This window comes from Phycodurus eques, chromosome 19, assembly GCF_024500275.1.
Source record: "Phycodurus eques isolate BA_2022a chromosome 19, UOR_Pequ_1.1, whole genome shotgun sequence".
NCBI lineage: Eukaryota > Metazoa > Chordata > Actinopteri > Syngnathiformes > Syngnathidae > Phycodurus > Phycodurus eques.
The window spans coordinates 8426945-8441043 of NC_084543.1; the positions used below are offsets into that span (position 1 = coordinate 8426945).

General features: G+C 42.7%; 4 protein-coding genes across 4 annotated transcripts; 2 read left to right on the forward strand and 2 right to left on the reverse strand.

Annotated features, from left to right (window-relative positions):
* Nucleotides 1–515: 515 nt before the first annotated feature.
* Nucleotides 516–4092, reverse strand: LOC133418049 (G protein-regulated inducer of neurite outgrowth 1). Its single transcript, XM_061706379.1, has 2 exons — nt 3715–4092; nt 516–2451 (listed from the first exon to the last, which is right to left on the reverse strand). Exon 2 carries the CDS (start codon nt 2440–2442, stop codon nt 739–741), a length of 1704 nt encoding a protein of 567 aa, XP_061562363.1. The 5' UTR covers nt 2443–2451; nt 3715–4092; the 3' UTR covers nt 516–738.
* Nucleotides 4093–5002: 910 nt separating this feature from the next.
* syt15 (synaptotagmin XV) lies at nt 5003–6495 on the forward strand. The gene is given in 4 exon segments (XM_061664023.1): nt 5003–5125; nt 5127–5219; nt 5336–5456; nt 6389–6495. Coding segments are annotated over 4 exon segments (444 nt in total).
* A 593-nt stretch (nt 6496–7088) lies between these two features.
* nat9 (N-acetyltransferase 9 (GCN5-related, putative)) lies at nt 7089–11220 on the forward strand. The gene is made up of 6 exons (XM_061663862.1): nt 7089–7253; nt 8108–8217; nt 8426–8566; nt 8630–8689; nt 8978–9072; nt 10190–11220. Exons 1-6 carry the CDS (start codon nt 7177–7179, stop codon nt 10358–10360), a joined length of 654 nt encoding a protein of 217 aa, XP_061519846.1. The 5' UTR covers nt 7089–7176; the 3' UTR covers nt 10361–11220.
* On the reverse strand, nt 9698–14096 carry lrrc59 (leucine rich repeat containing 59). The gene is made up of 8 exons (XM_061663860.1): nt 13943–14096; nt 13727–13837; nt 13516–13575; nt 12614–12772; nt 12411–12515; nt 12268–12340; nt 11561–11764; nt 9698–10875 (listed from the first exon to the last, which is right to left on the reverse strand). Exons 2-8 carry the CDS (start codon nt 13826–13828, stop codon nt 10592–10594), a joined length of 987 nt encoding a protein of 328 aa, XP_061519844.1. The 5' UTR covers nt 13829–13837; nt 13943–14096; the 3' UTR covers nt 9698–10591.
* Nucleotides 14097–14099: the final 3 nt, after the last annotated feature.

The window sequence follows — 14099 nt, forward strand, 5'->3', positions numbered from 1 at the left end:
TCAACTGGGAGTGGCAATAAACAGCTTGAAGCCTCTTTTTGAAGAATTGTTCACAATTTGCCAAAATGCTGCTCATTGGGAAGTGAGTTGAGGTGAGATTACTCCCACCATACGGCGCTCGTATCACAAGTCTGCGCTTGCAAGTCAAAGCAAAAAAAAAAAAAAAAAAACGGCTGAACTACGGCTCATATCTCGAAAACCTTATAAGTCGTATGACTCGTATCGCAAGATACCACCGTATATCATATTACAATATACTTTTTTATAGGATTTTGTTGTTGTCCTCGTTTTTTTAATCAATAAATAAAACTATGTACAATTAAGTGAGTCAAGACTTCTGATCCACAGTGTAGTAAATCAGTTATAAATAAGTAACACAAAATAATAAAATGTGTAAAATAAAGAATTTTACTTGAAGTTTGAATAGTCTGTGCAAAGAACAGCAATAGAGAAGTAGCCATGTACATTTAGTCAGTTAGTAATTTAAAAAAAAAAAACACTTTCAATACCACTTACAGTATGTGTATGAAAACAATATTGCTGTTTTAAAGTAATGCTCAAAATAACTCTTATCAGTACAAACTTTTCTCTCATCTGTTTATTTTTATAAAGTTTCTTTTTCCATTATATTCTATACATTTTAAATCTCTTGCACTGTCCTTTGCTTTGTAACCAGTGAATTTCCCCGCCGCAGGATCAATATATCTCATCTTTTTTTTTTTTTTTTTTTTTTTAATCTTAGTCATCTTCCTTTTTCAAGCCTCCACACCACCCTGGTCTCAGTGACCTCATCACGCTCCTCTTCCGGATGGTCCCGCGCGAGAGCGAGGGGGATTTTGAAACGCCGTCATTTCCAGCTTCTCCTCCCTCCGCTCTGCTTGCTTCGGGAGGCGCCTCCTCCGTTTTGCCTCCCCCGTCCCGTGTCGGAGGGGTCGCGTCGGGGAGCGCCGCAGGAGGAGAAGCGGGAGGAGCGTGAGGTTTAGGTGCTTTGGTCTTCTTCTTGGAGGGTCGTTTGCCGGCTTGGGGACTGTTGTGGAGCTCCAGGTGCTTTCGTATGGCTGTGCTCAGCACCTCCGGCTCCACGGACATGCCGTGGACGTCCCACGTCATCCCGTCCTCGTCCCACTGCACCTGCTTCATGCTGCTCCTCCTCCTCTCCCCAAGCTCCTCTTTCTCCTCCCCGGCCTTCAGACATGACCTTCTGCGCTCCAGAACATCTTTTGGCTTCCCCTCCTCCTCTTCTTCCTCTCCCGGCGGGAACATGCTGGAGGACGGCGAGACCAGGTTGGAGTTGGAACCAACCGAGGCCTTCAGTTCCAGCTTGGATCCGGGCGGCGAGCCCAGGGGGGAGCGGGAGGTGTTCCTGCGGAGGTCCAACCAGGAGCCCGCGGGGGAGAAGAGCGTCTGCACGGCAGCGTCAACCACTTCCCGACGAGCCTTCTCCTCGAAGAAGGGCTCCCTTTGAAGGCCTCCTCTGGACCATCTGCACCCCTCACCCAGAAGCGAGTCGCTTAGGGAGGAGACCAGCGGCGGCCTCCTCGGCTGCGGTTGCCACGGCAACTGGAGGTGGCACACCGACGCGCCTTCGTCCGGTTCTTGCTCCTCATCCGCTGAACTTGTCACTCGCGCTCGCGGATCGGACATCGGCGCCGTCTCCTCTTCAGTTAGGCCTCCGGGGGACAGCAACGCACCTTCCTCTGAGCACACGGAGGACGCCATCGGGGAGGGATACTGGAAATAAAGCAAGCGGTTACCCGGGTAGGCGTCATTCTCTGTGCTAGTCACCCGGAAAAAGGGCTTCAGCGGTGGGGTGGTGGACGTCAGAGGGGACCCTTCGGAGTCTCCCTGCTCGGGGAACAGCACGGTGGGGGACGCCAGAGGGGACGCCGGGGACGAGGTGCAGAGATCCACAGATGGCATAGTGGGCGTCAGCAGCGGGGAGATGAATGGCGAGGAGGCGTGGGTGCTCGGGGAGGCAGGCGCGGCGCAGCAGGTCGCGTCCCGCGCCAGGCTGCAGGGCCGCGACGTCCCTCCACCCCACACCACCGTGTCGGGCGTGCTGCTGCGGCTGTGCGCGCCGCTCCCGCCGCTGCACCGGCTCCAGCGCCTCATGTTGGCCACCCAGCGCTCGCTGAGGGCGGGCGAGTTGTGGGGGTCAGGTGACTGCAGGCTGCCCACGCGCCGCCACCCGTGCAGCTGCTGCAGAGGGCCCTGTTCGACGTTGGCGCTGGAGCTGCGGCGTAGATCCACGGCGGTCCACACCGGGTCGCGCTTGAAGACGTCCATGGAGCTCTTGGAGATGGAGAAGATGGGTGTGTGGGGTTCGCCGTCGTCCTCGGGTCCCTCCATCACTGTCAAGCTGGAGTAGGACACGGACGGACTGACGGAACAGCACACTGACGGGTAGATCTCGGAAGCCGGTCGTACAGGCCTCATCGCCATGCCAATAACCTGAAAAGAAAGACACCTCACTGGTTCAATTCAGTTCAGCATTAAACTGTTTTTCACAATTTTAATTTTCCTTTTTTTTTGGGGGGGGCGATGCTAAAACTGCATCGCCTGATGCACTTTGGAGTCGCCCCTCAACGACCTGAAAAGAACTTCAATAAGCGCTTAACACAATTGCAATATGCAGTGAGCTAGCTAGCGTTGTTGGCAACACTCTTCTCTGTGGTGTGTTCAATTTATTTATTGTCACTTAACAGACACTTTAAAATGATGTAGAACAGTCCAGACAATTTAAGGAAAAGTTCACCTTGCAGACAAGACAGTCGACAGATTAAAAAGAAAGACACACAGGCAAATGCACCGATTACGCTTTAGCTGTTTATGGCTTTGTGCAAATGTATCGCTTTTATTTCTCTGGGAACAAATGAGTTTCTAGTTGTATTTTACCCTCAATGAGGAGACTCAAAATCTCTGGCGTGAAGGGAGGACCTCAAAGCAATCGTAAAGAGATAGACCGGTATGACTTTGGGCACCTGGGTACCACCAAGCAACACCTAGACCAGTTTTAGTTCTAGTACCACATTCATTAAGTTCCTTTTTGGGTTTGATTAGGTGAACAGCATCACTGATGGTGTAGTGGGATACTCGCCTGACTTCAGAGGAGGCAGCTAGTGTTCAGGTCCCACTCAGGTGGTGTGAATAGTTCTCTGTCTCTATATGTGCCCTGTGATTGACTGGAAACCAATCTTGGGTGTCGTCTGCGTTTCGCTTGGCTTCAGTTTCTCTCAACACTGAACAGGTTGAGATCTATAGAAAATGGATGGATGGATATAGGTGAAACATTATATGTTTGGGCACAGAAATATAGTCGCAAATGATGTGAGTGGCTTCTTGTCAGTCCAGGGTGTACTGTGCCTCTTGTCCAATGTCAGCTGGGATAGGCTCCTGCTCGCCAGCGACCCAAATGTCCTCATTTGGGTCGCTGGCGAGCACTATGAAAAAAGATATATATATATATTTTTTTTTTAAATTGTACTCCTAATTAAACCTAAATGGGATTATACAGTTCAGATTATGCGGTCAATTAGACCAGATTGAAGATGAGGGAGCACCCTTACACATCCAGGTAATCTTAAGAATCCTGGTATTGTAAATGATTCTCCTTTTTTTTCGTAGAACCCATCCCACGACAGCATCTTATGCTACAATACATATACAATACACCACACTCCTATTGGTTTTCAAAGGGAATTCCCCACTTCCTACCTTAAAGATAGCCCTCGGTGTTCTCTTCTTCACCGCTAAATAGTGTCCCGTCTTCCTCCCAACATCTTTTCAGTCGTTCAAACACATCACTTACTTCTTTTGGGTGATCACACACCAATGAGTGAGTATGTTTGTGTGCGTTTTCTCTGAAACAACCTGTAGCGTCAATATGGCGCTGATGAATCATGGGAGAGGAGAGAGTGCGCGAGCGAGCGGGTGCCGTGGGTGTGCCGCTTCTTGGCCCCCGAGGATTAACTCGCCACCTGTCATCCCATTAGCCGATGGTCAATCTCTGCACACTGTGTGTGTGCGTGAGTGGCTAAAGATTTAAAATCAGGTCAGCTGGCAGGATTTCCATGCACACTGTTTCTTGTACTCATTGTTCACAGGATGTACAGTATAATATTAATGAATCTTGGGGGGGGGGGGGGGGGGATCCTTTACATTCAACCGTCCATCCATTTTCTATACATCCCAATTTACTTTGAATGAAGCCAGACTAATATAATTTTTTTATTAAATGCATTTTCATTTTTTTAAGTTTTTTTGGTAATTTTTCAAAATATTTTTTATTTTTTTACTTCGGTATTTTTTAATTTTGTAGTAAGTTAAGAAGTTTATTTGAATAATTTTCTAGATTTGTAGTTATTCTTTCCAATAGGGTTAGGGGTAGTGTTAGGATTTGTTTTTTATTTAATGTTGTTTCTTTAGTTCATTTTTATTTAGTTAATTTTGGTATAAAATCTTATTTCATGCATTTTTTTGTTTTTAATTTACATTAGGAGTTTATTAATTTTAATGATTTTGTGTATTTTACATTTTAATTTCTGATGTAAAGTTTTTTTTAATAGTTTAAATGTTTTTCTTGTTCAGTTAATTTTGGTGTAGTTTTTGTATTTGATGTATTTTTCATATTTCCTTTCATTTTTATTGAGGCAATTTTTATTATTTTTTTAATTTACTTTAGGCACGCTTTATTTAAATTATTCTATGTTCAGTAAATGTATTTGTATTTGTGTGTTTTTTATGTATTTGTTCTGTTGATGTATTTGATTACATTTATTAAATGTATTTATTATTGCCAACATCTTATGGACAATAATATTTGTCCATAAATAATCCATCTCGTGTCCATCTCACGCGCACGCACATACACGTTGTAACAGACAGCATACATTAACTGAAGACAAGTTAACAAGAAGAAGTTAAAATTTCAGGTGAACAAACATGCCATGCGAGCTCCTGCACTGCTTAACTTTGTGTCAGCGTGTCATGCGATTTAGGTCCGATGGTTCCGGTCGGCCTCGCTGCAGGACGTCTGGTGCTGCTTCTTTTTCTTCTTGTCCTACTGGGCCTGGTGATGTTGTGTCTGTGCAGGAGCAAGTGGAGACGTGATCGCAGACGATACCAGGCAGCCGGTCGCCGCTGCGCCTCGCATCCCAGCGTGCACCGCTCCGGTCGTCCCGGTTTTGCAAGGCTCTCACGCCAAGTCAGTACCTTTAAGCGTACTTTTAACCCAGCTGTGCACATTTGTACATGACAATGTGTCCTTTGGTTCACAAGCGGTGCTTGCCTTTGGACATCCACAATGTCGTGTTGTGTAATTTTTCTGCGATGAAAGCCCGGCGAGATCCCGTTCACGTTGCCGCCTCGCTTCACGACGTCTCAGAGCGACGCGGAGGTGATGAAGACGGAGGCTCGCAGGGACATTCTGGCCCATCGGGGATCTCTCTTCGTTCAGAGTAGGTCACCACTGCTGCTACTTGGATGACGACATGTCACTTTTTAGGTGTATTCGCGTTCAGTGTTTATGTTAAGGTTGGTCGACAGTGGGGAAAGGGAATGGGTCAGGCCTCACAATTCATATACGGTGCAGTATGTTTAAGTTACACACTGAGAAAGAAAAGCTATGTCATGCGCTGTCATTTGTGCCTGCATAAAAATGTCCACATTTCAGCCTACAAGAACTTTTTTCTATGCAATCCCTCTCCCGTGAGACTATTGTGCCGCTTCACATGTGTAAACAACGTTTGTTTGAAACGAATTGTTATGTCGCTGAATTTGCCGTCATTTATTTGTTATTTTATAAAGAATGAAGTATTGGTGTAGTTAAGTGATATTGTTGGGCAATATCTGAAGTTGCATATTCTTACTTTATATTTTTGTCTGCCAAACTACTGCTTGTTAAGAAGTTCGCTAGCACCATCTAGCACTAGTAACTCCAATTTTTGCTCGCAACTCAAGACCAAAAAAGAAAAAGGTTGGGTGACAGCTCGTAAGTCGATGTACCGCTGTATTTGGTGCGTTGACCATTTTATAGTTGTCCTTTTGCATTGCATGTCATCCCACTAGGCCCCGCCTCTTAAAGGGACAGACACTACAATATATATTGTTTTCTATACTTATATTTTATGCTTCCAATTATTTTATTTGTGTTCAAATACATTTCAAATGTGTTTAAAATGTGTGTTTTAATAAATTTAAATGGGCTTTAGGCATGTTGGAGTGGTAAAACTATATATAAAAAAAAATATATATATATATATATATATATATATATATATATATATATATATATATATATATTTATTTATTTTTTAAAAATATGGTCTCCCTGTATCACAGTTTCTAATCTACTGTGGGCGCGTCTGGAATGTTTCCCCCACGGTAAAAGGGCCGTTCATGTACGCCAGGGGTTTGCAGTTGCAGCATTGGATGGACATGGTCAACACACCACACCAGGAGGTCAAAATGTGGCATGGACTCTGCACGGCCGCTTAGAGCCTACTCCACCTTGTGTGCAGGTTTTATCTGCAATATTTGACATACAATATATGGAAATACAAGCAACTGAGACAAACTGACTCAGGGGTTGATTCGTTCCAATTTGACAATGATGCAATCATTTCAAGTGAGATGTTTCACACAAAAAGAGAAAATAACTTAAAACGTGTTGAACATTACATTTTCGAAGTGTCGTTGAGTTTATAAAGCGTTTTCTTGTGAAGTACAAGTCAAAAAATAAATAAATAAATAATGTAATACCGCTCCTGTCCAGCAAGTAGCGCAGCCTTTGTACTTTTCTGAGCAACTGCGATTTTAAGCTTAGAGTGAGAACTAACCCGGAAGTCAGTTTGCAACGCACTCAACGATATATAGCTCAATATACAGTTATACTGTTATAGTTATACTATTATAATATTAATTAATAGTATAACTATTAATAGTTTTACTATTCCGTGAGGAAACTTAAGTTGTTGACTACTTCTATTCTTGATTCAGTGTTTCCGTATGTTGAAATACCGATTATGTTCACGGTGTGGCGCTGGTAGTCTTTTGTGCTGTCCAATTTGTAGCGTAGAGTGAGAATAAACCCGGAAGTCCTCGGCGTCCACTTTCACAAATTGCGAACGCGTACCTACGGAACGACTTTTAAAGCTTCATATAATATAGATTTTCAGTATGAAAATAAATGAGAACACATTGCTAGAAGGACATAAAGTCGTGCTGGTGCCTTACAATGCGGAGCACGTCCCAAGGTAATCGCCGTCATCTCAATAATAATGCTAATGATTTTATATACAGAGCAGATCTCAGAATACTCAAAGATGTACTAACGATATAATTAATTTGTGTTCTTGTATAAGTGTATATATACAGGGTGGGCCAAAAGTATGTATTCGAATTGTTACTGTAATTATTATTCAAAACTTTGTTTGTACAGGTATCGTGAATAAGGGCAAATAATGGAACTCGATAAATACAAACTTTGGTAGTCTTGACACCAGAGGGTAACAAATGTGTCTTAACAATGACCATACATTAAAGGGGTCCTAAACAAATGTACAAAGTGATTTGTAAAGTAGTGGTGAACAGGTAATGAAGAAAGGAAGGCAGAAAACGTTTTAAAACTTGATGATGCATGAATGAGAACACTTAGACGGAAGTATCGACGTAAGGTGGAAAAGTGTATAAAGTGAAGGATGGAAGGATGCATAAAAAGCAGTCCTGAGGGAAGGAAAGAAAAACATTCTGAGGTGGAAGGCAGAAAAGCAGGTTTAAGGATGCAAAGGTGCATGGATAAAAAGCAGAACTGAGGGAAATAAGACAGGACGCAGGAAAAAAAAGGAAGGTCAGGAAGGAAAGATTCTAGCAAATATGCAGGTCTGGGAGGGGGGGGGGGGGGGTCACACAGAACTCAAGGTAGAAAAGTTTGAAGGATTCATTAGTCAAAGGCAGGCCTGAGGGAAGGAAGTAGATAAGGAAAAATGCCAAGAAAAAAAAACTGAAAAAGTAAAGATTACAAAACAAAGAAGGTATACCTACTTTGCCCTTCCCTGAAATGTATATCAATTGGTCCGTTATCGATCTTTTATTTTATCTATGTTATCAGGTACCACGAGTGGATGAAGTCTGTTGAGCTGCAGCAGCTGACGGCCTCGGAGCCTCTGACGCTGGAGCAGGAATATGACATGCAACGCAGCTGGAGAGAAGACGCCGACAGTAAGTTACATGGCCTGCCCGAGAAGACTTTCGCGAGGAGAGACCGGTGCACTGCATTAAACAAATCCACCCTAAAATGAGCATATTTCACCATGACCAAAAAAAATAAAAAATCTGACTCCGAACATTAAGAAACCTGGGAACCATTTTAAAAATGTGGAAACGTATGTCTTTGCAATGGGTTATGTTCGTTATCTTGTTTTCCCAGAGTGCACCTTCATCATCCTGGACAAGCGGCTTTGGGTGGACTCTGGCACAGAGGAGGCACAGTGCATGATCGGAGACGTCAACATCTTCCTGACAGACCCCACAGATCCTTCCATGGCTGAGTTGGAGATCATGATAGCAGGTCAACCAACCAGCTAGATTCTCCACTAGCTTCTTGCTTGACTTAAAAATGATTTATTTACAGAGGCCAGTTACAGAGGACAAGGTATCGGGAAGGAGGTGACGCAAATGATGATGCACTATGGTGAGCTTCTTGCATGTTATTACTTGTACATTCACATTTAAAACAAGACTACTGTGATTAAGTATTAGGGCCATGCTGTGGGGGGTCATACTCTCACAAGAATTAGGTTGTATTTTGTTTCTGAAACAGCTTTTTACTGCAGAAAAGTCATAATCATACAACAATCATGTATTTTGTGTGGTATTTTTAATTTTTTTCTGGGGGGAATAAAAAAAATTAATTTAATGAGGAAAATATTTTTACACACAAAAAAAAAGGTTTTCAGATAATTGCCTTGTCTACCACCAGGGGTCGCCAAACTCGGCATCAGCAGGTTTCAAGCGAAAATTGGCCTGGACAACGACATCAGCATCGCCATGTTCAAGAAACTACACTTCCAACAGGTAAAGACGATATTAATAATTATATTCCCATCCATCCATTTTCTTTACCGCTTATCCTCACTAGGGTCGCGGGCTGCTGGAGCCTATCCCAGCTATCCTTGGGCGAGAGGCAGGATACACCCTGAACTGGTCGCTGGCCAATCGCAGGGCACATATAAACAAAAAAACCATTGGCACTAATTGGCACTCACATTCACACCTACGGGCAATTTAACGTCTTCTCAATCAACCTACCACGCATGTATTTGGGATGTGGGAGGAAACCGGAGTGCCCGGAGAAATCCCACACAGGCACAGGAAGAACATGCAAACACCACACAGGCGGGGCCGGGATTTGAACCCCGGTCCCCAGAACTGTGAGGCAGATGTGCTAACCAGTCATTCACCGTGCCGGCTTAATTATATTTATGACAGAAAAATATACTACAAAAAGTTGCAATTTTATGAATAGTATATTTGAGAGATTTTGTGTATTTGTCTGAGGTAAAAATAATAATATTTAGAGAATAAATTCTTCTAGAACAAGACATTTTTGACAACCAAAACAAAAAACTTCCACAGGGGAAAAAAAAAAAAAGTCATCTGAGAAGTTTTTTGTTTTTTTTAAATAAAAATAGTGGTACTGTTTAGACTAGTCCTATTTTTTTCCAAAGAAAAAAAGTCATAACTTTATAGTTGTAATTTTTACTGAAATAGCATTTTTTTCTAAAATGTCTTTAAAAAAAAAATTATTTTAGGATGGATGTTTTTTTTGTTTTTCAGAAAATAAGTCATACTATGAGACAAACAAAATGTTGGAAAATTGTCATTCTTACGAGGGGAAAAAAATTCATTCGAAATGTCAATGTTTCGAATAGTCGTATTTTTGTGGTCAGGCCAAAGTATTGTCGAATACAAAAACATTGCTTTGGAGCCATTGTAGTGCCAAAAACTATGTTGAAGTGAATGCAAGAGCTAGTTTGGCCATAATTCTTGTCAAATAGAAAGTAGTACTTTGGCGCCATTTATTGGCAATTGTAAACCTTTTTTGGGACTGTCAATTCCTTGCAGATTTGAGCTATTCATGGGAGATGGGAAACGCTGTTGTTGAACATAAATATTAGTGACGATTTCGCAGGTGTCTGTGTGTCGGGTGTTCAAGGAGGTCACCTTGGAGACTGCGGTGGACGTGTCGCTTCGTCGGAGGCTGTTGCAGCACGCGGGCCACGTGACAGAGCAGGACTACCAGGCGGCCCGCGGCGGAAGACGGGAAGCCGCGTCACGGGCTGCCACGGACCCTCCCATGTGATCTCGTTTGACAGAAGCGTGGAGTCAGCGCATTTATTTAACGGCGAGAGGAACGCCGCAAAGTGGCGCGAGAAGACAAAGATGTTTTTTTAAAAAGAGGCGGTTGTACAAAGAGCGGCGACAATTCCATAGGAATTTTCACACGTGTGCCCCTCCCCCCTTTTGTCTTTCTGCATGAATGAGAAGCAGCGGCAGCCATCTTAATGAGAAGATTATCTTTAAAATCCCAGCTTTAGCTTTTGGACGTCTGCATTGATTCCAGGAAGTCCTTGACGGCAGAGGAAAGGTCACTTAGCAGCCGGCGGACCTCGCCCTCTTGCTCGCGGGCCCAAGCCAGGCCCCGGTCCAGGACAGCGTCCAGCGGCACGCACACGCCCTCCCGCCGTAGCTCCGTCATCCGGCAGGCGACGACGGCAACGGCCACGCCGAGCTGCAGTAGCAGGAAGAGTTTGAAGACCACGCCGAGCAGTGAGCGGCGAGGCTTAGATGCCGCCCTCGCCACCATGGTCTTCTTCTCTGAAGACACGACACAAAGAAAGACAGTCACGACAGAGACTGTTTTCAAAAACACTTTACAACGGTTACCTCTTCTTTAAATTAGCCTAAAATGGCAAAAAGGTGCATTTGTTGCCATTAAAAGCCCTTACTTTGAGCCCAAAACATTTGTTTAGTATGAGAAGTCGAATTTCTCAACAAAACGTTTTTTGAGCATGTCGGATTTTGACAGTTTTGTTCCAGAAGCAAAAATATTACAATACAGTAGTGATACTCTTTAATTTCAATAACCTCCCACCCCCAAATGTTTAATGAATCTTTTGAGTGTATGAGTACTGAAATAAATGGACTTTTCTAACATTCTAATTTACTGAGATGTAGCTATATATTTCAGGCTGAAGTAGTTTTACATAGCAAAAGACAATAATGCCCTTTTTTGATTGCATGCGGGAAGTAGCGCTGTCTGTTATAATAAACATATAAAAATGTATTTAATAAGTCCAAAATGAAATCTTCAAATAATGCAATACTTCATGATAAATGTGAAATTAACAAGAATAACTATTTTGCAGCAGTTTTTGGGGAAGGTGACAATTTTTGTCGCGAGGGAGATATGACTGAGGATATTTAAATGAGCCAGTGGAAGTTGCAGAATATGAAAAATAGAAATGGGGGAAGTGATCTTGTTGGAATGCAGTTGCGCTACCTGAGACCTGTCCATTCTTCTTCTTGGTCTTCCTCTCCTCGGTCCTCTTCTTCGGCTGTTCCTGGGCGGCGGCGGCGGCGGCGGCCATCTGGGCGTTGTACTCCTTCCGCCGCTTCTCCTTCTCCTCTGCCTTCTCCCGCTTACGTGCCTCCTTCTCTCGGGCCTCGCGTTCCCGCTTCTTGGCCTCTCGCTTCTTTTCCAGCTCTAACAGGATGAGAACAAGTATTTTTCTTCCTCAGGAAAAAAATAGTATTACAAGAATGAAGTGAATGTGAAAACTGATTCTTTTTTTGTTTTGTTTATCCCAGTAAAAAAATTACAAGAATAAAGTCTTATTTATATTTTTTTACAGGTTTTTTGTCAGAAAAAATCATAATACGTAAAGTCAGGTTTTTTTTTTTAAGTTGCTTCTTTTGGGAGAAAAAAAAGTTAAACTTTATGAAAATGCTCCTTTTTTTCTAGGAAAGCACTCTCCCCTGAGAAAAACTGGACTGTTCGACAAAAGAAGCCATAAAGTTGTCTTTCTTTCATTATCTTACATATATAATTTTCTTTGAAAAGTTGTATTTTCTTCCAGGATTTTTTTTTTTAAGATTTAACATTAAATTCATATTTTAAAAAACATTAATCTTATGAAATAGTTTTGTCTTCCTCCCCCAAAAAAGTTGTCATATTTAAATTTCTGAACAAACTTTCTGTTTCCTGACCTTTTTCCCTCAAAAGTCGCTTTTCTCGCGCACGGTCGGCCTCATCCTGAAGCATCAGCATATGCTTGAGAACCTGACAAGGGAAAAAATAAAAAAAATCTCTGGTTTACTCATCATCTTTTGTTTCTGTCTGTCTTTCTTACCATGGTGGCACACAGTTTGCACTGCTTCTCGTCCAGACAATCTCCCGCCGCTTTGGCCAGGCCTTCATCCAGGGGATTGTCCTTGAGGTCTAACCACTTCAGACTCTGACAGCAAAATACAAAACCCATGCTATTAGCTTAGTGATAGCTAGCGCCAGGAACAAAAATGGCACCACACTTGTTTTGTGCGCGCTTCCACCAACCCGCAGCTGAGAGAAGCTGACGGGCAGGCTGCTCAGCTTGTTGTTGTACAAGTCCAAGTGCTGCAGACCAGCTAGGTTCCCTAGGTCGTCCGGCAAACAGGTCAGCTGGTTTTTGCTCAGGTCCAGCTTCACCAAGTGGGTCAGGTTGCAGAACTCGGGCTACCATGTGGAAGAAGAGGAAAAACAACTAGGGTTTTTGGTTTCATAGTTGGGTTTCAAGCCTTGAGATTGGGTTTTCGAACAAGGGTTAAACCAGAAACGAAGGTTTTAAAGTGGGGTTTCAGGAGTGGGTTAGGGTTTTAAACTAGGGTTAAAGTTTTAAGAAAGGTTAGGTTTTCAAGTTAGGATATTCAGTCTGGGTTAGCGTTTTCAACCAAATCTAGGATTTGAAAAGACCGTTTCAAACCAGGGTTAGGGCTTCAAAGTAAAATTTTAGGGTAGGATTAGATTTTCAAGTAAGGAGTAGGGTTGAAATTTGGGGTTTTAAACAAGAGTGAGGGTTTTAAATTAGGGTCTCGAGACTAAATTACAATTACAAATTAGGGTTAGGAGTCTTCCTGTGCCAGTAATTCTTTGATACTTTTATATCTTAATAGCTGTTGTGTATGTGAGGCTGATATGAGGAAAAACTATTAAATCTGCCATGCTTGGTTAAATATAGCCTCTCTCTCTCTCTCTCTCTCTCCATCGTCCACTCATCCGAATGAAACATTAAGGTAAAACATCTTAACAGTTAGGTTTTAACAACAACAAAATCATGATGCATTTTTTTAACCTTCCACCAGCTTAAAGGGGGGGGGGGGGGACCTTCAAAATGTTCAAAATTCTGCCATGTTGCATCTCTCAAAGTAAAATACGAAAAAGTCATTTGCAGGTTTAAAAATAATAATAAATGGACTTACCGGCAGAGAGGTGATGTTGTTGCAGGACAAGTCCAAAATAGTCGCTTTGGTGAATAAAGCCTGTAGGGATGAATTTATTATCATTTAGCAAGTAACGAAAGTGTTTCACTTAAATGAACTGACTCATATTCCACTTTAAAAGTCAGTGATTGCACGTCATGTGAAGATGTGTGCAGTATTTTCCAAGCTCTCCCCACACACGCCAACTCACCAGCTCCTTGACGGGCACCTCGGAGAGGTTACACAGACTCAAATCCATCTCGTTATCGCTTATTTTATCTTTCAAACTCCACACTTTGGTGTTTTTACTCATTTTGTCTACCTGTGGGAAGGAAAAAAAGGACTCACGTGACGGCAATTTTGTGGTGATTCTTTTTTTTCCCCCCTTTTCTTTTTTTTTACATTTTCGGTTTAATGACACACTCACCTGTGTTTTGCGTCGTGTAAAAACTGTCTAAAGCGTCGCAAGCTACAAAAAAACAGCTATTTGTTGTAAATGTAACAAAAGTGACGTAAAAAGAGGTTTTGATGCGCCGTAAGGAGAATGTTTGGGGGCTACTCGGACTCTGAATGAAAATCCACGT

Excerpts from the sequence above, each read along its gene's own strand:
- lrrc59 (XM_061663860.1), bottom strand. The coding sequence starts at position 13,828 with ATGAGTAAAAACACCAAAGTGTGGAGTTTGAAAGATAAAATAAGCGAT. Across the intron at positions 11,765-12,267 it reads GCGACTTTTGAGGGAAAAAG|AGCTGGAAAAGAAGCGAGAG; the intron begins GTCAGGAAACAG and ends TCATCCTGTTAG. Across the intron at positions 10,876-11,560 it reads GAAGAATGGACAGGTCTCAG|AGAAGAAGACCATGGTGGCG; the intron begins GTAGCGCAACTG and ends TCGTGTCTTCAG.
- LOC133418049 (XM_061706379.1), bottom strand. The coding sequence starts at position 2,442 with ATGGCGATGAGGCCTGTACGACCGGCTTCCGAGATCTACCCGTCAGTG.
- nat9 (XM_061663862.1), top strand. The coding sequence starts at position 7,177 with ATGAAAATAAATGAGAACACATTGCTAGAAGGACATAAAGTCGTGCTG. Across the intron at positions 7,254-8,107 it reads AATGCGGAGCACGTCCCAAG|GTACCACGAGTGGATGAAGT; the intron begins GTAATCGCCGTC and ends CTATGTTATCAG. Across the intron at positions 8,218-8,425 it reads CTGGAGAGAAGACGCCGACA|AGTGCACCTTCATCATCCTG; the intron begins GTAAGTTACATG and ends TTGTTTTCCCAG.